This window comes from Trichomycterus rosablanca, chromosome 4 (genome assembly GCF_030014385.1).
Source record: "Trichomycterus rosablanca isolate fTriRos1 chromosome 4, fTriRos1.hap1, whole genome shotgun sequence".
In the NCBI taxonomy this organism is placed as follows: Eukaryota; Metazoa; Chordata; class Actinopteri; order Siluriformes; family Trichomycteridae; genus Trichomycterus; species Trichomycterus rosablanca.
This window is the reverse complement of record NC_085991.1, coordinates 26531708-26559375: the sequence shown is the minus strand read 5'-3', so window position 1 is coordinate 26559375 and position 27668 is coordinate 26531708. Positions and strand designations below refer to the sequence as shown.

General features: G+C 38.9%; 1 protein-coding gene across 1 annotated transcript; it reads left to right on the top strand.

Annotated features, from left to right (window-relative positions):
- The first annotated feature begins 4045 nt into the window (after nucleotides 1–4045).
- On the top strand, nucleotides 4046–27372 carry nectin4a (nectin cell adhesion molecule 4a). The gene is made up of 11 exons (XM_062993549.1): nucleotides 4046–4055; nucleotides 9592–9801; nucleotides 10966–11133; nucleotides 13317–13595; nucleotides 14848–14965; nucleotides 18868–19023; nucleotides 21256–21402; nucleotides 22979–23048; nucleotides 24978–25034; nucleotides 25160–25354; nucleotides 26847–27372. The coding sequence occupies exons 1-11, from the start codon at nucleotides 4046–4048 to the stop codon at nucleotides 27282–27284; spliced, it is 1848 nt and encodes a 615-aa protein (XP_062849619.1). The 3' UTR covers nucleotides 27285–27372.
- The last annotated feature ends 296 nt before the right edge of the window (nucleotides 27373–27668 follow it).

The following is a 27668-nucleotide window of genomic DNA, read 5'->3' as shown; positions in this document are numbered from 1 at the left end:
GTGCCTTTGCATTATGTCATGTTTTAAGTACTTTCTTTCTAAAGAATTCAGAAAAAATATGTAAATAGTAATAATAACAATAACAACAACATTTATAATAATAATTATTATTAGGTATTCAGTGTCCATATAATATGCTTACTTAGCAGTAACATGCAGATTTTTTAAAACTTTTTTGTGTTCACCCTTATTGTTCACCACTGGTTAAGAAATGCTTAATACATTAAGTAGATGGTTATCAATAGATGTAGTATATTACATATTACTGTATGTATGTGTATATATAGTATATATACAGTGTATCACAAAAGTGAGTACACCCCTCACATTTCTGCAGATATTTAAGTATATCTTTTCATGGGACAACACTGACAAAATGACACTTTGACACAATGAAAAGTAGTCTGTGTGCAGCTTATATAACAGTGTAAATTTATTCTTCCCTCAAAATAACTCAATATACAGCCATTAATGTCTAAACCACCGGCAACAAAAGTGAGTACACCCCTTAGTGAAAGTTCCTGAAGTGTCAATATTTTGTGTGGCCACCATTATTTCCCAGAACTGCCTTAACTCTCCTGGGCATGGAGTTTACCAGAGCTTCACAGGTTGCCACTGGAATGCTTTTCCACTCCTCCATGACGACATCACGGAGCTGGCGGATATTCGAGACTTTGCGCTCCTCCACCTTCCGCTTGAGGATGCCCCAAAGATGTTCTATTGGGTTTAGGTCTGGAGACATGCTTGGCCAGTCCATCACCTTTACCCTCAGCCTCTTCAGTAAAGCAGTGGTCGTCTTAGAGGTGTGTTTGGGGTCATTATCATGCTGGAACACTGCCCTGCGACCCAGTTTCCGGAGGGAGGGGATCATGCTCTGCTTCAGTATTTCACAGTACATATTGGAGTTCATGTGTCCCTCAATGAAATGTAACTCCCCAACACCTGCTGCACTCATGCAGCCCCAGACCATGGCATTCCCACCACCATGCTTGACTGTAGGCATGACGCACTTATCTTTGTACTCCTCACCTGATTGCCGCCACACATGCTTGAGACCATCTGAACCAAACAAATTAATCTTGGTCTCATCAGACCATAGGACATGGTTCCAGTAATCCATGTCCTTTGTTGACATGTCTTCAGCAAACTGTTTGCGGGCTTTCTTGTGTAGAGACTTCAGAAGAGGCTTCCTTCTGGGGTGACAGCCATGCAGACCAATTTGATGTAGTGTGCGGCGTATGGTCTGAGCACTGACAGGCTGACCCCCCACCTTTTCAATCTCTGCAGCAATGCTGACAGCACTCCTGCACCTATCTTTCAAAGACAGCAGTTGGATGTGACGCTGAGCACGTGCACTCAGCTTCTTTGGACGACCAACGCGAGGTCTGTTCTGAGTGGACCCTGCTCTTTTAAAACGCTGGATAATCTTGGCCACTGTGCTGCAGCTCAGTTTCAGGGTGTTGGCAATCTTCTTGTAGCCTTGGCCATCTTCATGTAGCGCAATAATTCGTCTTTTAAGATCCTCAGAGAGTTCTTTGCCATGAGGTGCCATGTTGGAACTTTCAGTGACCAGTATGAGAGAGTGTGAGAGCTGTACTACTAAATTGAACACACCTGCTCCCTATGCACACCTGAGACCTAGTAACACTAACAAATCACATGACATTTTGGAGGGAAAATGACAAGCAGTGCTCAATTTGGACATTTAGGGGTGTAGTCTCTTAGGGGTGTACTCACTTTTGTTGCCGGTGGTTTAGACATTAATGGCTGTATATCGAGTTATTTTGAGGGAAGAGTAAATTTACACTGTTATATAAGCTGCACACAGACTACTTTTCATTGTGTCAAAGTGTCATTTTGTTAGTGTTGTCCCATGAAAAGATATACTTAAATATCTGCAGAAATGTGAGGGGTGTACTCACTTTTGTGATACACTGTATATATATATATACAGGGGAAACTGAAAGGGGAAACTTTTGAAATAAGATATTTAACAATGAGATTGAGTGTTGTCCAAATACTTTTGACCATATATTGTATGTTATGGCCTTTTCAATCACAAACCTCAACCTTAGTGAACACCTGTAAAACAATAACCCACTCACTCACTTTCTTAAAGGCTTATCCAATTAGGGTTGTGGGTGGTGCTGGAGCCTGTCCCAGCTTTTCAATGGGTGCAAGGCAGACAGTAACACCCTGGACGGGGTGCCAGTCCATCACAGGGCAGACACACATACGCACACCCATTCAGCTACAGGGCAATTTAGTGTCTTCAATTAACCTGACTGCATGTTTTTGGACTGTCGATCTTTGAACCCAGGACCTTCTTGCTGTGAGGTGACAGTGCTACCCACCGAGCCACCATGCTGCCCCTAACCAAGAGATTTCTTTTGAAAGAATAGTGTTCCAGTCACCCAGTACAGTTCCAGAGACTTTTTAGAATCTATATCCAGGTGCATTAGAGCCATTTATGTGGCTTGTGGTGGTCCAACACTTTTCAGGTCATTCAGTGTTGTTTTTAAGTTTTGAAACAACAATTATATGACTTTTCATTTCATTATTCAAACTGCTATACACATTTATTTAAAGATCTTTCAAATTCACTCCGACTGTTGAAAATGTGTTTTTCCCACACATCCTATGTGATGTCACATTCATAAAGCTTACTAAATATTGAGGGATACCTGTGTAATCACATGACAGGACATGCACATTGTCTAAACTTGAGCAGCCAGTGAGTCAGTATGAAATCAGATACAAGTCAGTATGAAATCAGATACATTTGCAGCGCTGGACATGATGCTACACCTGATACAAATAAACAGTATTTTGCAAGCATAGACCAGCCATTAGGAAGCCTGAAGACCCAAGCAGAAAGCAGTTTTACAGATCGTTTTTGAATAAGATAAATAAAGAAACCTCCTCTATAAAAAAAGCTTGTACATCTGTACTTCTTTAGCTTGTACATCTGAAGAACCCCCTGGGAGAGCTTTTTTTTTTAGTATCACATTTCTTAAATTACATTTATTGGGCTCATTTTACGATTAAAAAAAAGAAAAAACAACCACTGACATGGCAAAACCAGTTAAAATTATTCTGACTTCAATATGGGGTTTGTTGTCTTATTAAAATATCTACCTTTCTACCACATTTAGTTTCCTGCATAATGAGATTAAATTATGATCTAATGGTTTTATGTATAAAGTACATTGCTTTATAAAGATTCCCTTCTGTGATCTGTAATGCCCTAATACAGTAGAACTAGTGCAGAGAATCAGCCCCATATCATTACGCACCCACCTACATAAAGTGTTGTGAAAAAGTATTTGTTCCTTCACAGTTTCTACTGTTTTTGCAAATAGAAAGTAACTAAGCACTTGCGAAGGCTAAGTGACTGCAGCAAACCACAGTGAGAGCCATCATTCACAAATGGAGAAAATTTTGAGTGGTTGGTCTGTAAAAATGTCACCAAGAATGCATATCCAGAATGTCACATGGGTGCTATAAGTCTTTAATAAATATTTTTTTTCTTAATAAATGAAATCATCATTTAAAAGCTTATGTTGTCTTCATCTTATATTAAAATGAATTAGATGATTTAAAACAAATAAGCATATTAGATTAAATTAAGTGAGGGGAAAATGCTTTTTCACTGCACTGTACTGTACTTCACTGTGATGAACAGGCAAATTTATATATATATATATATATATATATATACTTTATTTGTCATATATACATATACAGTTATACAGCACAATGAAATTCTTTCTTTGCATATCCCAGCTTTTTGAAAGCTGGGGTCAGACCGCAGGGTCAGCCATCGTACGGCATCCCTGGAGCAGAGAGGTTTAAGGGACTTGCTCAAGGACCCAACAGTTGCTGCACAGCAGAGCCTGGATTTGAACCGCCAATCCTCCGGTTGACAGCCCAAAGCCCTACCCACTAGGCTACCACTGTCCCTTAACTTCCTCCAAACAATATTCAACTAAATTATTGCTTAATAGTTACTGTACGTTTTAGTTTTGTCTGGCCAAAGCGCACCATGGTCTCAGGTTTGTTTTAGGCAGAAATACAACCTGGAGTGGTCTTCTGCTGGTTTAGCCCATCTCCATTGAAATGAGCATGTGGTGTGTTAGCATGCTGTTTTAATCGTCACAGTTGTAAAAAGTGGTAGAGTTGCTGCAGCTTTTCTGCTGCTTTAAGTAATTCTGGCAATCTCTTCTGACTTCTCTAATTGACAGGGTGTTTCCAACTTGCAGAACTGCCACTCACTGGATGTTTTTTTTTAATTTATTTTTTTATACTCTTTTGTGTAAATTCTGAAGATGTACATAAAAAAGAGATCAACAACCATTAACACGAACATGTCTGTTGATCGGTAGGAAAGTGTCAAATCAGTTTAATCAAGCTGGTGCATCTCTAACTGTAAAATGCATTCTGATAGCTATCTACTGATTGTGTTAAGTGTTTGTGCAGCACATTGTACAGCTAGTACAGAATAACAATGATTTAGAGAAAGATCCACATGTTCCTCTTTTAGCTGCTATAAAAGCCTCAGGTTCCTGGAGAAATGTTCCTCTATATTTTGGAATAGGATTTCAGATTTCCTTTTGTTTAGTCACAAACAGCAAAAGATGTATACCACACAAATTAAAGAGGACAACATTCTCAGGAATGTGGTTGTATTCTGTAATATAATTAAGATTTTTCTTCCCTGGCAGTAACAGCTCGGTCCAGGAAAAACTGGACAGTAACTCATCCTTCACCAAACTTTACAGATAGTTTTAGGATGCACATTTATAGTGTTCTCATGGTCCTTGCAAAACCCAGATTGGCCTGTCAGATGTCTCATCGCCACAGTTATAACTATTTTAAAATCAGACAAAATTAATCATGTCGTTCTCCACAAAGCTACTGACATTACTCAGGGTTGTACTTAATCATAACATTTTTGTCCTACTCACACTTGTAAACAGCCGACACTCCGCTTTCCGCCATCTTTCAGCTCCACTTGAATTATGGGATAGACTATTGGACCGCAGTGTGCTGTGTTTGCATACTCAAAAATGGCCACCCATGCAGTAGGTACTTTTCGCGTACTGTTTAATGAATACTACGTCTTTGGACACACTACCGCTCTCGCGTACTGCTTTTGCATACTGTTCTGTATGGAAGTATGCGATTTCGGACGCAGCCCTTGTCTTCCTTTTTTTGCATTATTTACTTCCAGCAGCAGTTTAACACTCTCAAACATTACGACCAAGCTAACTTAAGTTTACAAGCTACATGCTTTAACATTTATTGGACCAATTTTAGGAGTTTGCTTTGAAGCTTAACTGTTGTTGTTCTTGTATGATTCTACAACATCAGGGAACACATGTGAAACCCGGGTGGCACAGTGTTTTTTTGGGGAGGATTGTCACCTCACAGCAAGAAGGTCCTGTGTTCGATCCCCAGGTGGGGCGGTCCGGGTCCTTTCTGTGTGGAGTTTGCATGTTTTCCCCGTGTCCGAGTGGGTTTTCTCCGGGTGCTCCGGTTTCCTCCCACAGTCCAAAGATGTGCAAGTGAGGTGGATTGGAGATACTAAATTGTCCATGACTGTGTTTGATATAACCTTGTGTGAACTGATTACCCTTGTGTAATGAGTAACTACTATTTCTGAATGTAACCAAAGTGTAAAACATGACGTTAAAATCCTAATAAATAAACAAACAGCAGTTTAACACTCTCAAACGTTGCAACCAAGCTAACTCAAGTTTACAAGCTGTCGCATTTAATGGTCCCATTTTGGGAGTTTGCTTTAAAGCTTAAGTGTTGTTCTTGTCTGATTCCACAACATCGGGGAACACATGTGAAACCCACGTAGGGAAGTGGTGGCTTAGTGGTTAAGGTTGCCACTACCAAGTTGCTACTGTTGAGCCTCTTAACAAGGCTCTTAACTCATAATTGTTTGCATTGTATTTAGTTACAATTGTAAGTTGCTCTGGATAACCAGATAACAGGGCCAGTGATAGCTCAGTGGTTAAGGTACTGGACTAGTAAACAGAAGGTTGCAGGTTCAAGCCCCGCCACCACCAAGTTGCCACTGTTGGGTCCCTGAGCAAGGCCCTTAACCCTCAATTGCTCATCGTGTTCAGCTCATTGTGTAAGTCGCTTTGGATAAAAGCGTCTGCTGTAAATGGTAACATTAACGGTCACTGAGTTTTTAAGTTTGCCCTTTTTACTGGAAGTGTTGGCATGGTTCTACATTTGATTTTATGCAACTCTTGGCATTTGATTTGGCTAAGACAAAGGAATCCACTAGAACGAAGTGTTGTCTACCAATCAGTGGTTACGTAGTTTATCTGCAGCCACATTATAGGTCAGTGGTAACTCTATCACTATCAGTGAACTCTATATGTCTGTGAGTTGAACTTTTGTCACCCACTGATGACTAATGATGTTGAGGGTTTGAACAAGTCGAGCAGCATGTTTATCTGTCATCCCTAAATCTCTTCTACTCTCCTGTTTTTTACTCCACCCTTTCTTAAACTAGCACACGCCCATCTGTTTTGTTTTGTCTTTATTATGCCAGCACACGCTCTGCTTTATAATGGATCTTCAATTGACCAGTTAAATGTTTTTGTTTGGATTAGTATTTGTAAGTAATTGCTTAGTAAATGGTGCACAAAAAGTATTTTTAGACACTCTTATTATTATAAAAACCCAGCATACACAGTCACTAATAACATTTGATTTTAAAGACTCAGTCTAAAAGCTAAGAATTAATGTTGACAAAAGTTGGCCTATTATGGCGCTATAGTTTTAGGCTTGGCTAGTTCTAGGCTTGACTTAGGCTTTGTTAGCTGGCTATCAGCAGTTATTATTCAGCTCTACTGTAATGATGCTTCACAGCACTTCTCTTATGAGATTTCATATGATAAGGACCAAATGCTGTAGTTTCCCAATGAGTGACCAGTACCCACTAGTCTTGGTATAGTTTTAGTTTGTTTTGTGGTGGAGTAAAACACATCATTACAACAGACACAGATGTAATGGTAAATTTAACAGACAAGCTACACTTTATGCCCAAAAAGTAAATAGACACACTTTCAATTATTTAATTTGGGTGTTTGCCAACATCGAACATACTGCCATGCAATTTTTATAGACAAAAACTCGCCATAGAATGGGTTAAACTGAAAAGATTAGTGACTTTAAATGTGGCATAGGATGCCAACTTCAGTTTGTAAAACTTCTGCCCTGCTAGATGTACCTCAGTCAAAGTGATTTTATTGTGTAACAGAAGCACAAAACAGCAACATGGCCACGCAATGATGCACAAAGCATAAATGATGCAAACTAAACCATGTAGTGAGTAAAAATCTTTGTTGCATCACTAGCTAGAAATTTTCTAACTGTTTCTCAACTGAGTTTTCCAATTTCAGTTACTTGAGTAGTGTTTTATGCCAAGTTCACACTACACGACTTTCCAAGTCGTCAGGTCGCTGTACAGTTCACACTACACAGCTGGATCTCTTTTAATCGGGAGTCTTTCAAGTCGGTGTGGCTTTCACACTACACGACTGATCGGCTCTGGTCTCCCAAACTACGTTTTGTCACGAAAACAAACACGAGAAGTGATGAAAGGTTTAATGATACCAACAAGTAGCGAGCGATCAAAGTTTGTGCACTGATGTGCAGCGTAAAATCAAAGAGAAAAAATAAATGAAGTGGATTTGGCAACGCGAACAGCATGGACTGTTCTATAGTGAGTTGGAGGTTAATAAATATTTTTTGCAATGCAGTGTTGGTGTTATGTTTTGTAGAGAACAATAACGTCAGAAATACTGTGAAACTTGTGTGTGTCGATGTATTCTGATATAAACTATATTATGCCCCTGTCCCACCATTTTACAACTTCTCCCCTGCGTTTCCCCTCACCCTGTATCTTGCGTTCTCATTGGCTGTTCGACATAGCACTCATTGCCAGTCAGGCAACTCAGATCCAGATATTTGACAAACTAGATATATTTCTGCAGAGCTGCTCAGATCGAGTTGTTGAGTAGTTCACACATAGTGATTGAGAGCCGAGTTTTGATCCCCGAGCAAACGCTGAGTTGCTCCCGAGCCGGCAAATCTAGCGCCGACCAGTCGCCGAGCGAAAATCATGGCAAAAATCGTGTAGTGTGAACTAGGCATTAGCTGCTTTAAAATTCAACATCATTTTGTCTAACCAATTGCTAATGTAACCGAGTGTCTTCAGTGTTTACTAAGTTTATTAAAAAAAAGAAATAAACCATACATAGACAAATTACCAGGAGTATAATACTTGTTATGGCTTGTTCTTTTGAGGTGCAGCACAAAGATGATCATGTGTGTAAAAAAGCACACTTCTACACTGACTATGGAATCCTCAAAGGGACAAACGTAAACACATACATCAAACATTATCAGTACACTACACTAACTTAATTTAAGTATGATTGTTAGGACCACCTCATATTGCATATTGCGCCTTATATTTTGTACGCTACGTGAATGGAAAATGTTAAGTCTTTAAACACAAACCTAAATTTTAATTTAGCAAATTGCATATTTCACGGGAAACGTGATACATTTTACAGTCGTAAATTAGATAAGCCTTTACTATGAGTAATGCTAGGCATCGTCTGAAGTCCGTAAAGCTTGCAACCATACAATAACTCAACATAAAAAATGTATTAATATTAAGATAGTATTTGGGACACACCAGCTGTTTTCTGCTCCATGTGAAACCAAATACAGTTTCATGCTTACATTGGATATTTTCTCATCTATTTAATTTGTTTCACTTTTTTTCTCACGCTCTCTGCTTTTCCCCCATTTCCTGTGCCTGCTGCACCTATTACACATATACACCTATACATATACAAGTACATTGCGGTGACAGTGGTAGCCGAGAGGGTAGAGCTTTGGGCTATCATTTGAAAGACTGAGAGTTTGATTCCCAGCTCTGCCATGCGGCCACTGTAGGGTCCTTGAGCAAGGCCCTTAACCCTCTCGGCTCCAATTGCGCCGTACTTTGGCTGACCCTGCGCTCTGAACCCAGCTTTCAGACAAGCTGAAATATGCGTCTGCATATGTATATATGACAAATAAAGACATTCTAAAGACATTCTATTATATCTATCTACATTAAACATTCTCATGTTAGTGTCATTACACTGATGAGACTACCTAGACATCTAGCTCACCTAGACAACATCTTGTCAGTCAGTGGTCAGTGGGAATCCTATTTTGCATTTAATTTTTTATTTTTTTTAAATATTAAATAATGATGTTGTGACTAGTTTTGAGATACCAGCCACGTTGTCTGATTATTAAGTTAGTCTTGTAATGGACTGCTAGTTTCAATGTTTAAAAAGTGCATTCTTAATGCTGAACTCATTCATGTCATGGTCGTTATGTTCATGTTATTGTTCTACATTGTATTGTTCTACATAATATTATAATAAATCTTTTTTTAATTTCTCAGTTACCCATCAAACAATGGCATATTTAGATGAATTTGCATCCAAGCATTTTATTGGTCTTCTCTCTCATTCATTTTTTCTCTCCATCCTGTAGTGGCATGTGTGAATGGTGGAGCGTTTCTGGAACCTTCATCCTCTGTGTTTGGAACAGCAGAAGGAGAGACCCGTCTGCCCTGTCAGTTAAATGCGTTGGAACTTGAACTGAAAGATAAATTTAACGTTGTTCAAGTTAGCTGGACACGGAATAACAAAGATGGCACAGAACAGCAGATCATAACAGCTCATCATTTGGAAGGAAAAATAGGTAAACAAATCCATTGTATTTATTTGTGGTTTTCAGATTTTTTCTGATAATACTGGTATTATGTACTGGTACCATATTTACTGTAGACTAATTATTACTGTAAACAGTGATCTCTGTGATTTGTTAATTTTCTTGAATCTTTATTTAACAAAAATACAAAGAAATGACTTTTAATGTTTTAAAACTCGATTGTTTCTCATTTGGATGGAAAGCCCATGGACTATACACATTGTGGTAACATTACAAACTCTGTTGTTAAATGGATCGCAATGGACCGTAGATGCTTTAACATAGTTAACGATGTGGGTCTACATGACGTTATACGTGTTGCATCTAGAAATGGTTCATATTAGTACCCTGAGCACCTGTTTCCAGTGGCAGGCTTATGAACAGGAAAATGTCCTCACTTTTGCCAGATAATGTGAACAGACTTGTCATTTTAAATAACTGGCTGAAAGATGGGTAGCTGTTAACCACTCTGTATAGGCATTGGCTAACTTTCTAACGATAATTTAGATTTTATGATTTTATCATAATTTTATTACATTTTTTTATTGGTAAACATTTTCTTGCAATAAAAATGTGCAAAAATGTTCAAATTTTGCTTAGTTATTTGTGCAGTTGATTAATCGCAATTAAGTTGGTTCTTTAATCTTGATAAAAAATTGTAATCATGTGACAGCCCTAATAAAACAATACAGTATATAAAATTACAAGATTACAAATTACAAACAATTACAAAAGTCTTTGAAAAGCAGAATAAATATTGCACTGTTTTATAAAGTGAATTGCACAGAGTACGACAGTTATTGCACAGAATTCAAAAATGTATTGTACATCATTCAGGTTTCCTTAAAATTAGTGCAAATATTAAAAAAACATATGAATTGTTGTGATTGTGTTTGGGGTGGTGCTGGTTATAGAGTCTGACAGCACAAGGAAGAAAGGAGCTGCAATATCTCTCCTTCAAGCAACGCAGGTGAAGAAGCCTGTTGCTGAAGGAGCTGCCCAGTGCTGCCACTGTCTCATACAGTGGGTGGGAGGTGTTCTCCATTAAGGATGAAAGCTTGGCCATCATCCTTCTCTCCCCCACTGCCTCTCTAAGTTCTTTAAATTCTTCTCATTGACAAATGTGAATTTTTTCTTTCTTTCTCTCCCTCACAGAAACACCAGATTATAAAGGCCGTGTACGGTTCGAGTACAGCAACCCTCTGGAGAACTCTGCTCTGATTCTTCTGAATACAGAGCCTTCCGATGAGGGCACATATACTTGCACAATCACTACATTTCCCCTGGGGAGCTTTAAAACTAAAATGTCTCTCACTGTGTGGTGTAAGTATATTATTATATTTTCTCCCCTAATCTAGTCGTGTCTAATTACCCTGATTGCGTACTCTATACTGATTCGACCCTTCACCGCTGACTGAGGACGCCTCTCAACTGACATACGCCCCCTCTGGTACGTACAGTCAGTACAGACTGCATTTTTTACCTGCACGAGTCGAGTTTATTCACCGACGGGCACTGTGTATGGAGGGCCACACCCCCATCAGCATTATTCCTCAGCCCTGTGCAGGCACCATCAGTTAGCCAGCAGGGGCCGCAGTCGCACCAGTTATGAGGACCTATGATCCGACTTTTTACCCCAACCCTATGAACAACAGCCAAACGTTGTTCATGCAACCGCCCAGCCCAGTCAGAAGGCAGAGCTGAGATTCAATACGATGTATTCGAAACCCCAACTCTGGTGTGCTAGCGTACTATTTCATTTTGCTATTTCTGTCAGTTAATACCACTTGATGGGTTAAAACAGGATACATTTATAGTTTAGCAATTACTTAAGTGTGGCGGGGCTGAAAGGGCAAGAAACCTGTTTTCTTTATTTTTAAAAAAGAGATCAGTTTCTTTTCATTAGAAATATATTTTTAAATGTAATTATAACTTGGCATGTTTATTTTAACCCTACAATAACAGAAACTACAATGACACTATTTTAACACTACAATGACAGTGATTTGCTAATTTTCTTGAATCTTTTTTTGCATTTTTGTCTACAGCTATGTTCAAAGCTAGTTTTAAAACCCACCCTTTCCAGCTGGCTTTAGCGTGAGCCAGAATTGAGATATGTGTTTTGTGTTTGCATGTTTGTACATGTTTTTTTCCCTTTATTGTACAGTGCCCTTGGGTGTCTTGAACGGTGCTGATCAAAAATGTACTATTATAATTTAACTGACAAATGTGCTGTAGCGTAGGCTATTTCTCTGCAGAAACCAGACTTGCTGCTTTGCTTTCTTTAGGAGGTTCTTTTAGGCAGATGGTGAACTGCACAGGCTGTATCGGAACCACAGGACAGAACCGTTTGCATGAACAAAAAAACAACATCAAACACAGTCAAGCCCCCTAAAATGATGAGCCACCCTGAAAAGGGTAGACAACCCACAAGTCATTACACGATGTCCCTTAGTGCACCAATCAAAGTCTGGTGGGTGTGGTACCAGTACCCACCGACGTTACCATGCAAAGTAAAGATTCCAGTGTTTTTACTGACCAACTGTGTTTGGTAAATATACACAAATTAAAAATTGCAATTCTAAGAGATGGGACAGAGGCAGGTTTACTACTGTGTTACGTCACAGCTCCTTAAAATTGTCTTTTTTAATTGTTCAGGACTTGAAGACACTAATTGTTGCTGTTTTGCTAGTGGAATTTTTGCTACATTCTTGCTTAATACAACAGTTTGGGGTCGTCATTGTCTGTTTTTTCTCTTAATGATGTGCCATAAATTTTGAATAGGAAACATATCTGGACTGCAGGCAGGCCAGCCAAGCACAAGCACTCTGTGTCAACAGAGCCATGCTCATGTAGCTTGTGCAGAATGAGTCATGACAATGTCTTGCTAAAATAATCATGGATCTCCCGTGAAAAGATGTTGCCTTGAAGGCAGCACATGCCTCTCAAAAATCCCTAAATCCCTCTAAAATACTTTTCCGCATTAATGGTTCGATGTAAGTTACCCTTGCCATGGGCACTGATGCACTCCCTTGCTTCTTTTGCTTCTTTGGCACAAGAAAAACAAGCTGAGACATGGACTCATCAGACCACAGCACAAACTTCCACTGTCTTTCAGTCCATCTGAGATGAGTTTGGGCCCAGAGAAAATAGCAGCATTTGTATTAAACTGATTTATGGCTTATCTTTGGTGTAATTAAATTTCAGGTTGTATTTCCTAATGCAACAAAGGACTTGATTTTTCAACAGACTTTACATAGTAGCATGAAGGTCTCTATAAAAAGCAGCATCTAAGGGCTTAAACATCACACAGATGTAGTAGAAGGTTTCAAAATATAACTTAAATATAGCCAAGCAGCTTCACTTAACACTTTATATTACACAGTCTACTTGTTATACAGGGGTGCCAATAATGGCCACAGCTGTGTAACAGAGTATAACATAAATATCCTAATGTCTAAACTTTTTCCACAGCATCTTATGTCTTTTGTTTTCTCTTGTTACAGCCAAAATTATAGCCTCTGTGGACCCCGTTATTCTAGCGGAGGGACAGTCATACCGGGTGGCTGCAACGTGTCGTGCAGCGGCTAAACCACTTGCAGGACTCTCATGGGAAACAGACCTGCCAGGCCAAAGCTTGAACCGCACTCAAGAGATTGGTGTTTCTACCATCCAGTTTTCCCTTCACCCTCTGAGAAGTATGAACGGTCGTAAGCTTGACTGCCTGGTCTGGCACCCATCCCTGAAAAACCCACGGAGGATCAGCAATCAGCTTGTTGTGCACTGTGAGTCTGATAAGGGATTTGTGGAGTATGTAGTGTAGTGTATGGCTGGGGTTTTTTCCTGTGGTTAGCTTATAATTAATTACATGTATACATTCATGAAATAACAGAATTTTATATCTGGTCACAATAATAGAGAATGGCATGCTGTCAAAAGTAATAACAAACAATGATTAACTTCATCATGGCTTTACTGAGCACATTGTTTTATCACTTACACAGGAGAAAGTATGTGAACCCATGAACTGAATAACTAGTTGACCCGCCTTTAGAATGTCGATCTTCAGTCCTTTTCCGGTCACACCACAGCATAAGATTAGGGCCTGGACTTTGACTTGACAGTTCCAAAACAAAATAAATTCCAAAACAATTTAACATTATTTTTTAGTTTTCATAAAGTGGATAAAAATATATTTATTGTTTTGTATCTGAAAAAAATAGACTGAGAACAAAACCATTTGGTAGTTTCTTAACTTATGTTTTTTATTTTTATATTATTCTTCTATTAGGCAGTAGCTGAACTCCTACAGAGCCCCTTAGGGGTCACTAATGAGAAAAAATATGTGAAGAGCAAAATCTGTACCCACAGTTAAGTAATCTGTACTCTTAGTTCATAAACTGTACTCACGGATTTGTAAAGTGTACCCACAATTTAGCAAAACTGTACTCATGAATTTGTAAACTGTACCCTCAACATAGCTAAAAAACTGTACCCTCAACATAGCTGAAAAACTGTACCCTCAACTTAACTCACAATTTTGTAAATCAAGTTCTCAGATTTAAAATGCAGCTGGTTCTTCACATTTATTCCCAAAGGTTTACTTTTGTTTACAAGTGTGCAACTTGTCTAGGTCTAATTAGTAGTTAACCTCTCTGTACCCTCTCTTTTACATGTATTGGCAGATTAGTAGCATCTGCTTTGTGTCTGTCTTAGAACTATGACTGTTCAGTTTCTGTCTGATTCACTGTCTTAACATTCTAGCTTACAAGAAATGATCCATGCACGTTTTGGGTGTGACCAATAAACAGACTACACCAGTTCAACAGTTCATACAGTGAAATCTTCAGTAGCGTATAAGTATTAAGAAATAATTATGCTTCTTATTACTGTTTGGTTTATTACTTGGAGCATGTGATGTAATGTTGTAAATCACCCAGCTGGAGCAACCCAAGCTTATAAGCTTACGATGAGAGTGAAGTACGCCTAATAATGTGGGTTTATTCAAATAGTCCTGTGTATGTGTGTGTTTACTAGATTCCCCAGATGCAGCAATCACGGGTTATGATGGTAACTGGTATGTGGGATTAGAGGGAGCAACACTACAGTGTGATGTTGATGGAAACCCAAAACCAGACAATTTCATTTGGACCAGGTAAATGACCACACTTGTGTGTGGTTCTTCACCTAGATGTGAAGATCAGATCAGTGTTTCATCTTTAGAGTTCTTGGTACTTTGCTAAGGATAATATGGAAATGAAGGTTAAAATGAAGGTCATTCATGGTTTCTAAAATATAAAAGAAATGAAGTTTGGCAGGCCATTAGAATTCCTCCACACCAAACTTGTCAAACCATTCTTTTTTGGACCGACCTTGCTGTCATGAAGGAAGAGGAAAGAATCTGTACCTAAATGTTGCAACAAGTGTATAATGTATTATATACCTAAAAAAACAAACATTGAAACACCCCTTCCAGTTATAATATAAAATAAATTATATGCTTCCAACTTGGCAGAAACAGTTTGGGGAAGCCAATTCTTTGGCCTATTCTTTTCCAGCATAACTGTGGCATTTGCACAAAGCAATTTTTATAAACACAAAGAAAAGCATGGTTTTAAGAAACTTCAGTGGCCTGCACAGAGCCCTGACCTACACCCCACTGAACAGCTTTTGAATAATCTGGAATGTCAACTGAGTCTTTCTTAACATTAGTGCCCAGGCATACAAATGCTGTTTTGACTAAATGGGCACAAATTCCCACAGACATACTTTAATGTCTTGTGAGAAGCTCCTCAGAAGAGTGGCTGTTGTTATAGCTGGAAAGATCACATAGAGGTCAGATAGAGGTCACTCATTTTTAAATTATCCAACAAGCACATGTTTAGGTGTCCAAATATGTTTGGCCGTATAGTGTGTATATATTTGTTTTTTTATTCCTGTTATGAATGGGTGTGATTCACTATACACTCACTTACTCACTGTCTTAACCGCTTATCCAATTAGGGTCGCAGGGGGGTGCTGGAGCCTATCCCAGCTTTTCAATGGGCGCAAGGCACACAGTAACACCCTGGACTGGGCGCCAGTCCATCGCAGGATAGACACACACACACATTCCCATTCACCTATAGGGCATTTCAGTGTCTTCAATTAACCTGACTGCATGTGTTTGGACTGTGGGAGGAAACCGGAGCTCCCGGAGGAAACCCACGCAGACACCTTACAATGAATAAACCCGGACCATCTTGCTGTGAGGCGACAGTGCTGCCCATGGAGCCACCGTGCTGCCTGTGACTGATACACATAAACTCAATTATAAGGATGGGTGTCCACATACCTTTTGACATATACCGTACATTAATTTATTATTCTTTCATTTATTCATTCTTTCATTTTCAAGGCGCTCAGGTGACGCAGCAGTAAATTGTGCTAGCTCACTACTGCTGTCATCAGGCATCTATATTCAGACATGATTTGGTGTGTCTAGGGGAGTGAGGTGGTGGCGAAGGCATCTTGTTGGGGAGTGTTACTGCACTGCACCCAGTAATTTAAGGGAAGCTGAACCTGCTTTGACCCTGATCAGAACAAAGCAATGGTAAAACCTAAAAATGAAATGAAGATATTGCTTTATCCTGGTCAGGGTTGCGGTAAAACACTTGAAGTAGAGCAGAAATATACCCTGAACCAGACACAAATCAATTACAGGGCATAGTAGAAGAAAACAAAGAGAACATGCTAAACTTTTCACATACAGCAAATTAAAGAGTGCTCCCTAAAGGGTTGCTAGGTGAATCATTTTGTCATGCATTTGTCAATCGTTTGTTCAGTTCTGTACAGCCACACCCATTATTAACAGATGTATAGAATCAGTTATAGAAAATAAAATGTATCCTTCCAGCTGTGTTGCAACAGTTTGGGGAAAGCCCTTTTCTGACTCAGCATGTCTGTGTCCATGCTCACAAAGCAAGGTCCACAAAGATAAATTTCTATAGACACACAGCCTTTTCAGTAGATCCTTTTTTTTTGTTTCGTTTATGCATCGTCTCCAGACTTTTTTAGCATGTCCAACTGCCCGATTGCATCACGCTTCCTCTCGACTAATGCCGACAGCCGCTTTGATTTGAGAAAAATTAACCCAACCCACGCCCCCTCCGACACGTGGGCAGCAGTCATCTGCATTTTTTCACCCACACTAGGCGAGTGCATATATGTGAATCAGCTTTGTGTACGGAGAGACACACCCTGATCAACACACTTTTTCCCTGCCTCTGTGCAGGCGCCATCAATCAGCCAGCAGAGGTCGTAGTTGCATCAGTCACGAGGAGTCCCTACCCGGCTTATTACCCCACCCCTATATGAACAACAGGCCAATCATTGTTTGATGGATGGCAGAGCTGAAATTCGATACGATGTATTCGAGATCCCAGCTCTGGTGTGCTAGTGTGTGTTTTTACCGCTGCGCCACCTGAGATCCTTTAACTGACACAAAGATAAATTTTTTAAAATAGTATGTCCAAAAAACACATTGTAAGGTGTCCAAATACTTATTATTTAATATTGTATTAAGCATGGCAAAGTGGCCGCTCAGGTGGCGCAGCGGAAAAAACAGAGCTGGGATCTCGAATACATCGTATTAAATCTCAGGTCTGCCTGCCGGCTAGACTGAGCAGCCACATGAACAATGATTGGCCTGTTGTTCAGATATGGGCGGGATTAAGTCGGATAGGGTCTCTCTCTCAGAACTAGTGCAATTACAACCTCTGATGGCTGATTGATGGTGCCTGCACAGAGATGAGAAAAGAGTGCTCTCAGGGTGTGTCTCTCCATACAAAGTGCTGAGCTGCACTGCACTCGTCAAAATGTAGGTGATAAGATGCATACGGCATGCTGACCACGTGTCGGAGTGGGCACGGGTTAGCTTTGTTCTCCTCAATCAGAGCAGGGATCGGCATTGGTGGAGAGGAATCACAATTGATTGTACGCAAAATTTATGTCAAGTCAAATTGTTTTGTATAGCACTTGCAATACACATTGTCTTAAAATAACTTTACAGAATCCAGAACCAACAGACCAAAACCTCCTGCTGATAAAACCAAGGGCGACATTGGCAAAAAAAAAAAAACTCCTTGAGAGGAACCAGACTCAGCGAGGACCCAACCTCCTTGGGTGGACTGGAGGATCATTTAAATGAATAGGAAAATGAATTAAAACTAAAAGTTATAATTAGCAAAAAGTATAATCAAGCATTTGGAATTCTTTATTATTCAGTCCAGTCTGTGTATTGTCTTTGCTCAGCCCTCAGCCCTAGCAATGTTTTTTTTTCTGTTTTTGTTTTCCTCTTTGTCTTGCATACCAAAGTATTCCATGGCTAAGGTGTGGTTAGTTGGTGATTCAATGTGCCAAGTTAATTAACACACCCTGATTGATTTACTTGTGCGCTTTCAAAAGACTTTTATATATGCAGCACTGGTCATGTACGTGTTAAATATGTGGTAAAGCTGTTGTTTAATCATTTTAGCCACACATAAATGTCTTATTTTACAACTATGCATAGGAATCAAATTTACTAAAAAGTTAGTCACACATGAAAAAAACATACACACATTTAACATTTCGGCGGGCATCGTAAGTTGAAGAACCCGTTTTGTGTTGACTCGGTGCAGATGCAAAGCAGGTGAAGTAAGTGCGTCCTGGTATCGTGTTCCAGCTTGTGCAAAACCGTCAGAAACACTTTTTCACACAAAGGAGGGAGGGTAGATTAGAAAGCTGAAAAACGCACTCGATGACTGGTAAATGACATGGACGTAGGTTTGGATCAGATGACGTTTTTGTATTCATCATAAAATGTGTTTTGTTCGTAAATGCATGAATAGCAACAGCCACAAAACACCACGAAGAGATTTGACTGTTCATTCACTATTTTTAAATGTGTCTCAGTCTTATGTAAAACAGCTCATTTATAAAATGCAGAAACACGTGTGTGTGTGTGTGTACAATTGACTGATGTAAATAGGAGCCATGAACCTGTATTAATATCTGTCATGTTTGTTTACTACACAGGACAGGTGGAAGCTTGCCAGATGGTGTAACGATAGAAAAAGAGATTTTGCGATTTAACAGGCCTCTCAGTTTGACAGATAAAGGAGTATACGAATGTGTAGCCACCAATCAGATTGGCTCTGGGAAAGCTCATTTAAATGTAACTGTAACAGGTATGTTATTCTGTAGTTTTTTTTCTATTATTGACCAGATTTAAATGTGGTGTTGAACAAGTGTGTGTCTTGAACTTCCACGAGACATTATTTAATGTTTCAAAAACAAGCTATCATGCTATTACGCTATCACTTTCTCTTTTCTTCTCCTTGCCCTGGGTTAGTGAGAACGTTAAAAGTGCTTTACAAACATACCACATAAAAAAAGTTTAACTTCTAATAAGTGTCAAAATCACAAGTAAAACCAAAGCTGCACTTTCATATGTAAGATTTCAAAGTAATTAATTAGTTTTAAAAAGGCCGAATTGTGGGTACCTTAACCGAAGGTTCATAAATCTCAAAAACTTACAATATTTAATGAGTAAAAATCTGAAACGTCATAACAGCATTTATCAAACATAGGCAAATGTCATGTCAAAGCCTACTGAGATAAAAAACACAAACTTGAATGAGCTCCACAATTCCTCAACAAAAATTAGACAAAACGTGACTTCACACTGTTAAAAACTATGGCAGGGCTGCCATTCTGATACCCTGTGTATCGAAGGCTGATGTCCAGATATATGCATTAATTTGTTTAAGGAGCACAAACACGAACCTGAACCTGGAAACAGCATAGACAGGTCCCCAGTCTATCACAGGGCAGATACACAGATAAATACATTCACACACATACAGGGCCATTTTTTTTTTCTCCAATTTTTTCCCCCAATTTTTTCCCTAATCTAGTTGTATACAATTACAGTGATTGTGTTACGCTTCACCTCTACCAATACAACCCTCCACCGCTGAATGAGGAGCTTTGCAACTGACTCACACCCCCTTCGACACGTGTGCAGTACCGACTGCATCTTTCCACCTGCACAAGGTGAGTTCATATGCAGATCAGCCTTGTGCACGGAGAGCCACACCCTGATCAGCATTATTCCCCAACTTTACGCAGACGCCATCAGTCAGCCAGCAGAGGTCGTAATTGCACCAGTTATGAGAAACCCTGGTCCAGTTTATTCCACCCTGTGAACAACAGCCAATCGTTGTTCATGTAGCCGCCCAGCCCAGCCGGATGGCAGAATACAGGGCAATTTTAATAGATCCAACTCACCTAACTGCATGTCTTGTGAGAAGCTCTTACAGACACAAGGAGAACATGCAAACTCCACACAGAAAGGACCCTGGCAGTCCAGCCGGGGCATCAAACCCAGGCCCTTCACACTACACCAACACAGTGCCACCTGTTGAAGTTTAGTGAAAGCAAAATGATGCCATCAACTTATAATCTCTGCTCTCAACAGCCTTGTCATGTAAGACCATTCAATAGATCTTTTACCAAAGTGGGCATTTTTTGTTACATTTGGTAAGAGTTGGGAAGAGATTCTCAACTGTTCAATGTCACCTTATGTTTAGGTTACAGCATTTTAAATGACAGTTACACAGTACACAAAATATTTGAAACATTCATATTTGCTTTATGTGCATTAAAACAATTAATATTCATGTATATATTATCAAAATTAATAGGCCTCAAATCTTACCCTCATTATTTATATATAATATAAAGTTTTTTTTTAACATAAAACAATTCAGTTTTCTCCCACAGTCCAAAGACATTCAGTCAAATTAATTGGAGACAAAAAAAATTGCTCTAGGTGTAAATGTGTATGAGTGTATTTGCCCTGTGATGGACTGGTGACCTGTCCAGGGTGTTTCCTCACTACAACCCTGACTAGGGTAAAGCGGTGGTAAAACTTTGTACTTTGTGGTGTCCAGGTCTGAGCTTGCATGCGCACTAAATGAAGTTTTCTTTATAGAAGTTCTTCCTGTTTTTGTCCCTGTCTGTTCTTACCAGTTGCTCTGTCCCTGCTGCTGAGATGCAGCCCATAGCATGATGTTGCCAACACCATGTGTCACCTTACGCCTTTTATTTAACAGTCTTTGTTTACACTCACCTTCAAGCCAATTTTTCAGATATTTTAAACTTTGATCTTGTCAAAGAAAAAGTCTCGCCCGGCTATTTCAACTATTGCTAACATTGCTGATTGGACTACAATGCAATGTCTACTGTCTTTTTACTCAGGATATAAACGGAACATATAATGTACATAGCATTACACTATAAAATGATGTGGTTAGGTGAGTTGTTGGAACATGCATGAACTTATTTGCATTTTGTGTGTTGCATGTCTGTTTTATTTGTGTACCCATATGTGCCTGTGAATTTACCTGAGGTAGCTGAGAGTCTACAAACATTTGACAAGCTCCTCCTGACCATTATTGGAGGAATTTCTGCAATGGTGGTGCTTACTCTGGTGATTGTTATTATAACAGTAAACCACCATCACAAAAAGAGAAACAAACTACTGGCCATAGAGCTGCATGAGAAAAAGTAAGTGTCTATAACTGGATATAGTTATATAGTATATACAGTATTACTATACAGTATTTGTTTGTTTGTTTATTAGGATTGTAACGTCATGTTTTACACACTTTGGTTACATTCATGACAGGACAGGTAGTTACTCATTACACAAGGTTCATCAGTTCATAAGGTTATATCAAACACAGTCATGGACAATTTTGTATCTCCAATTCATCTCACTTGCATGTCTTTGGACTGTGGGAGGAAACCGGAGCATCCGGAGGAAACCCACGCAGACATAGGGAGAACATGCAAACTCCACACAGAAAGGACTCGGACTGCCCCACCTGGGGATCAAACCCAGGACCTTCTTGCTGAGGCGACAGTGCTACCCACTTAGCCACCGTGCTACCCCAGTACTACTATATACAGTATTATAGTTGGTGCTATAATATGATTTTAATATTTATGGTGCTATATAAATGAAACCTAATTTCAAAAAGCACAAACAACAGCACACGTTTCTACTGGCTTTTGGTCAAGTTCAGATTAGTTTGGGCACATTAGCATAAAACTGACGTCTTTCTCTTAGAGTTTCATGTTGCATTTCATGCCACAGAGGAGGAGTGTGTTAAGAGGACAATTGTTTTCCCAAATACTTTCAAGCCTGTGTGTCCATATTTATCCCAGTAGCATGCGTTTCTCAAGCAGTGTCATCTGAGGGCTCAAAGGTCATGCACATTCAGTGGTCAGTTCTGGCCTTCCATACACGGACTAAGATTTGTCTTAATTTCCTGAATCTTCTTACAATATTTTGTATGGTAGATGGTAAAAGACCAATCATATTTTTACATCTAAACCTGTTACCACTTCACCTGCTTACAGAATGTTCCAAAATGATGTAACATGAATATTTTAAAAACCTGTTAAAATTTTTTTGCATGTACATGAACACAGAAATTAATGAAGAATGATTTATTTTAATATATTAAGTACTGTCGCATCTCGTTTTGCACAATATTTTAGTTTTTCTGATGTAGAATTGGTGTGACAGAAAGAGCCACAATACTACTTAGCACAGAAACATATACAGTACACATATGAATTATTTAGTGTGTTCATTCCTTCAAACCCCCTTCCTTCTTCTTTGGAATTTTGGATGTCAATTACTGTGCTTTTCGGTCAGACTGAAGATGACTGTAGATACTGAGCCAATACATTAAGACGAACTGTAAAGACATGCAATGTATTTTTAAATTTTTACTTTGAACACTTTATACATGAAGACATTGCTAGTCAGCTTAGTTGTTATATTATCATAAGGGTATATGAGTGATAAATCAGCTGTAAAAGTACAACTGATATAAGCAGGAGCATCTTTATATATCTGAAGGGCCTTATCTTGTGTAATTATAGCTTCTTAATTTTCAACTGACTTTAACAGTGAATTACACATTTTATTAGAAAACACAATTTAACCTTTATTCCAAACTATCTTAGTAAATACAAATCAACCAATGCTCTGCAAAAAGAAACATTTTAATAAATCTTAGTAATGCTTTAATATCATTAAAATACGAATCTCTTTGTTTTTATCTTTAAGGGAAGAAATCGACACTCTATCCAGGCATGCTTCTATTAGAATGGGTTCATCAATAGATACTAAATACCAGGTATGAACATACATTTTACTAACACAACAACTTCCAAACTGGATTGGTTTAAATCAGCTTTTTTGGTGTGGGGGTGGGGTTGGAGAGTTAAGGTGAGTTCAGAATGCCAGTACATTTACATTTTCAGCATTTAGCAGACGCTTTTATCCAAAGCGACTTACACAATGAGTGGAACACGATGAGCAATTGAGGGTTAAGGGCCTTGCTCAGGGACCCAACAGTGGTAACTTGGTGGTGGCGGGGCTTGAACCGGCAACCTTCTGTTTACTAGTCCAGTACCTTAACCACTGAGCTATCACTGACCCTAGTACAAAAGTCTTAGTGCAAGCAGTAAGGTACTGGACTAGTAACCAGAAGGTCGCTGGTTCAAGCCCCACCACTGTCAGGTTGCTGCTGTTGGGCCCTTGAGCAAGGCCCTTAACTCTCAATTGCTCACACTGTATACTGTAATGTAAGTCGCTTTGGATAAAAGCGTCTGCTAAATGCTGAAAATGTAGTGCATAAAGTAAGCTAGACTTAGAATTAGAATTGATGGGCAGTTGTAGCCTAGTGGTTAAGGTACTAGACCTGTAATCGAAAGGTCACTGGTTTAAGCCCCAATACTGAGAGATTGTCACTCAATTGCTTAGACAGTATACTATCGCAGTACTGTAAGTCGATTTGGGTAAAATCGTCTGCTAAATGCCGAAAATGTAAATGTAATTCACATATAGTAGATAATTCCACCACACCATGAGGTTGCACTATGTTGGTCTGGCGCCACCTGCTAATAAGAACAGTGTATTACATGTCCTTTCTTTACTGTTTTGTAAAATGTTCAACTAGGCAAACACCAAAAGTGCAGTTGCAATTAAAATTATATTGCAAATTAGTTTTATTACCAAAAATTTGATTTACAAACTTTCAGTTGTTTGCAAGAAACCAAACAAGAACAATTTACCTAGATCAACACAACTAATATAACAAGAGGTTTCTCCAAATTCCAAACAAAATGCCCCTTGACTATTAATTAATGGCTAATGCAGTCTGAGAATTATTCAACCCCTTCGTGAGAAGCGTCTTTAGTACTTAGTAGGCAATGGCCTCTCCAGATTACTAATATTCATGGGTTTGTGCGCTGCAACCGCCTCCTACCAAAGTTTTTCTTTGGGGTTTTAAGTCAGGCCACTGTGATGGCCTCTTCAGAATCTTGCAGGACTTCTTCTGAAACCAAGGTTTTTGACTGCCTGACTCTGAATGGGAATTTGGTAGCAGCAGACACACCAGGCTAATGTAACCAGAGTTTCTTTAACTTTGAACTTACAAATGATCCTTATAACTTATAACTCTTTACTATATTATATTATTAACTTATAACTATTATAACTTATATAACTTATAACTTATTATAATAACTGACTTTACTATATTTTTGTATCTTTTGCCTTGTTTGTGCAAGGCAATCTCCTAACTCTCTTGAGTTATTTGCCATATTTCTAACATGCAATCAAACTTCACAGTCAGCAGACCCCGAGCCTGTCCAGGTATTCTGTGTGTTTTATCTCAAACCCACCTGATGCAACTAATGATACTATTGATAGGTTGCATCAAGTGTGCTTAAGTCAGCACTGATTTGCAAATGTGTGCTCTTATGAGGGATTCTGTTTATGGGGTTGAATAATTCTAAGACTGCAGTAGTCATTAATAGTGGCAGTTTGTGTTGAATTTGGAGAAATCACTTGTTATATCAGTTGTGTTGAGCTATTTAAATTTTTCTTGTTTGACTTGTTTATTGCAAACAACTGAAAGTTTGTAAAAATGTTGTCAATAAACCTAATTTGCAATGAAAGTTGAATACTTCTGATTAAAACTATATATTGACTTTTACACACAGGTTTAAAAAGTAGGACATTTTAAATGTTTTATTTTCCTTCTTTTTTTCTTCAACAGACAGATGAAAACACACCACTAAGAGTTGAAGGAGCTCAAACCAGTCTCAGTTCTTTGGTAGGTTTTTGCTCTGTTGTCCCCAAATTGCTTTCAAAATTCCAATTGTACTTCAAATAAAATACATTTTTCATTGCTTTCTTGCGCTATTCCTTGCACTATAACTCACACATGCACACAAACAGGAACATCCTCAGTCTAGAGACAGTCATTCTACTTTAGGAGGATTGGACTCCCTGGGTCGACCTGTCATTCTTAACACATCCAGACGAAGCAGGGAGCGAACAATGACCAGAGAGAGAAATGGAGAGAAAGTGCCTAGTCGAGTCAGATTGGATGGCAGTTTTACCAGGATTAGCAATATGTCACTGGTAGCTTCGGTAAGTACACTGCTGTGTATATTTAGGTGTTTATGACATTTGATCTACAAGTGGAGTAGTCCTTGAATGCATGCTACATTATTTTATTTATTTACATACACAACATATACCTGCTGTTGAAATGGATGTCAAATAGCAACACATTTCCTAACAGGTCTTGGATTTACTGCACATTCTCCTTGTGTCAGCTTGGGTTTCGTTCAGGTGCTCCAGTTTCCTCCATCTCACACCAAAACATGCATACAAACAGATACATTGGCTGCACCAAATTTTCTTTAGATGATTGTGTGTGTGTTGCCCTGTGATTAATTGGCACCCTGTCCAGCATGTATTCCTGACTTGCATTTATTGTTATTGTTATTTATTGTTGAGTGGTGCCAAACACACTGTAAACCAAACTAGTTTCACCATAGTGGTTTTTTTTTTGTTATTTTATTTTTGCTTTTTCTCAATTTCCTCTCAATTTAGTCATATGCAATTCCCAGTCGTAACTTTTTCTCCTGCTGCCGACCCCCACTCTAACTGAAGAGATACTCAGACTATTACTCTCCTGCTCTGACATGCAGACTGATTCTTTTCCCTGCCTCACAGAGCAGTATTACAAACAGAGACTCGACCAGCCAGCAGAGGCTGCAGTTCACTTGCAGCAGTAATAAGTCACTTGATCAACCACTCAACCTTAAGACACAGCCAGCCATGTCTGTGTGGGTGCCCAGCCGGCCAATAGCACTAAGATTTAAACTCAAGAGTTAATGAGTGGCGGGCTAACACTGTGTCACTCAAATGTATGTGGTGGAAAAACGCTTAATAAAATACCTCATAGACTGGACTGTGAGTAGAAAAGTTTTAGTCTTGTCTGCAGAGAAGGATCACACCGACTGAGTCTCACACAGAGGTTCTGTAGATGCGATAACAACTGATAAAATAGACATCTCTTTATACTGTTGTTGGTGACCCTGTAGGGCAGTTAACACAACTACTGGTCTAAATTAGCTAGAACTGGGTTTTGGACATCATACAATGCAATTCACGCACTTCTTATCACGTACGCCATATACACTTCTAGTAACATTCTACTGTAGCAGTATTCTTGGAATATGACTACTGGCAATAATGCCCTATGCATATCTACATTTTCTAAATAGTAATTGATTATGTATTAATACTTCTAGTGTAAATTTAGAAAAAAAAATTCTCACATGTGTTTTACGATAATGTTTAAATTAGATTAATAGACTTTGAACATTAGTATTGTAAACATTTGAGGTAAACTTAATAGAAAAGCATCATCGGTCTGTCAGCTTTATTTCATATAATGCGATTAGTAGAAAGGGGTACATAATGCATTTAGTTTTTGTGAAGTTGTTTGTAGGGTGACTTTTTTATTAACTCAAAATTAAAATTAGTTATCTAGGAAATGTTTATTTCTCAAAAAAGCATTCTTTTGAGTGTCCCGTTTTAACTTTTTTATTATTATTTTTCACATTTTCAGGAGAGTCACTTCCAGCCTCCTCTTCATCCTTCTTCCTATCCAGTGGAACACGGTGTTGGAAATGGAAGCGCTATTTTACCAGCACGTACCAGATCATACAGTGGAAGGGGCAGCTTCGCTGGCAGCCAAGCTGGCAGCAGAGGTCACCAAACACCCTTGAATTTTAAGTACCCGGTTCTTACAGATAAGGAAGAGGACGACATGAAACCAGCTGATGAAGATTTACGGCTCCCCAGGGGAGCTACCGAACCAGATGGCATTGAGAAAGGGGGCAGTGAGACAGCAAGTTTCCAAATATCTGAGGCAATGTCCACTCACTTTGAGCAAACTAATGGAACATTGTGGCCTAAGCAAACGCCTAACAGCATTATGATACAGCCAGAAACCATCCGTTTTTCACCTCCACAAACAAACATCCATCAGCCTCAGATAGTGTAAGGTCTCTCAGTCTACAGCACTGGACACCATTACTGATCCACATAAAGTTAACAGATTGTGGATAGACGTCTAATGGAAAATTTCAATGATAAAACGTGCTTTGGAAATAAGTACAGAACTTTTAAAAACAATTAGCAGTTTGTGCTAACAATGCATCTTCTATAAACATCAATTTTTTTATGTTAAATACTTGGATTGACCAGTATTAAGACTGACCTTTTTTGTAAATAAGTATTATGTGTGGAAACACTTCAGTCCTTAACAAGGCAAAAAACAAAACTGTGACTGTGAAATGATGTCCTGACCATGCAGAGAACTTTGTCCTCTTGTTCTTGTTGCAGCACAGTTACTGGTTTTATATTTTTATTTTTTAAGTGATACTCT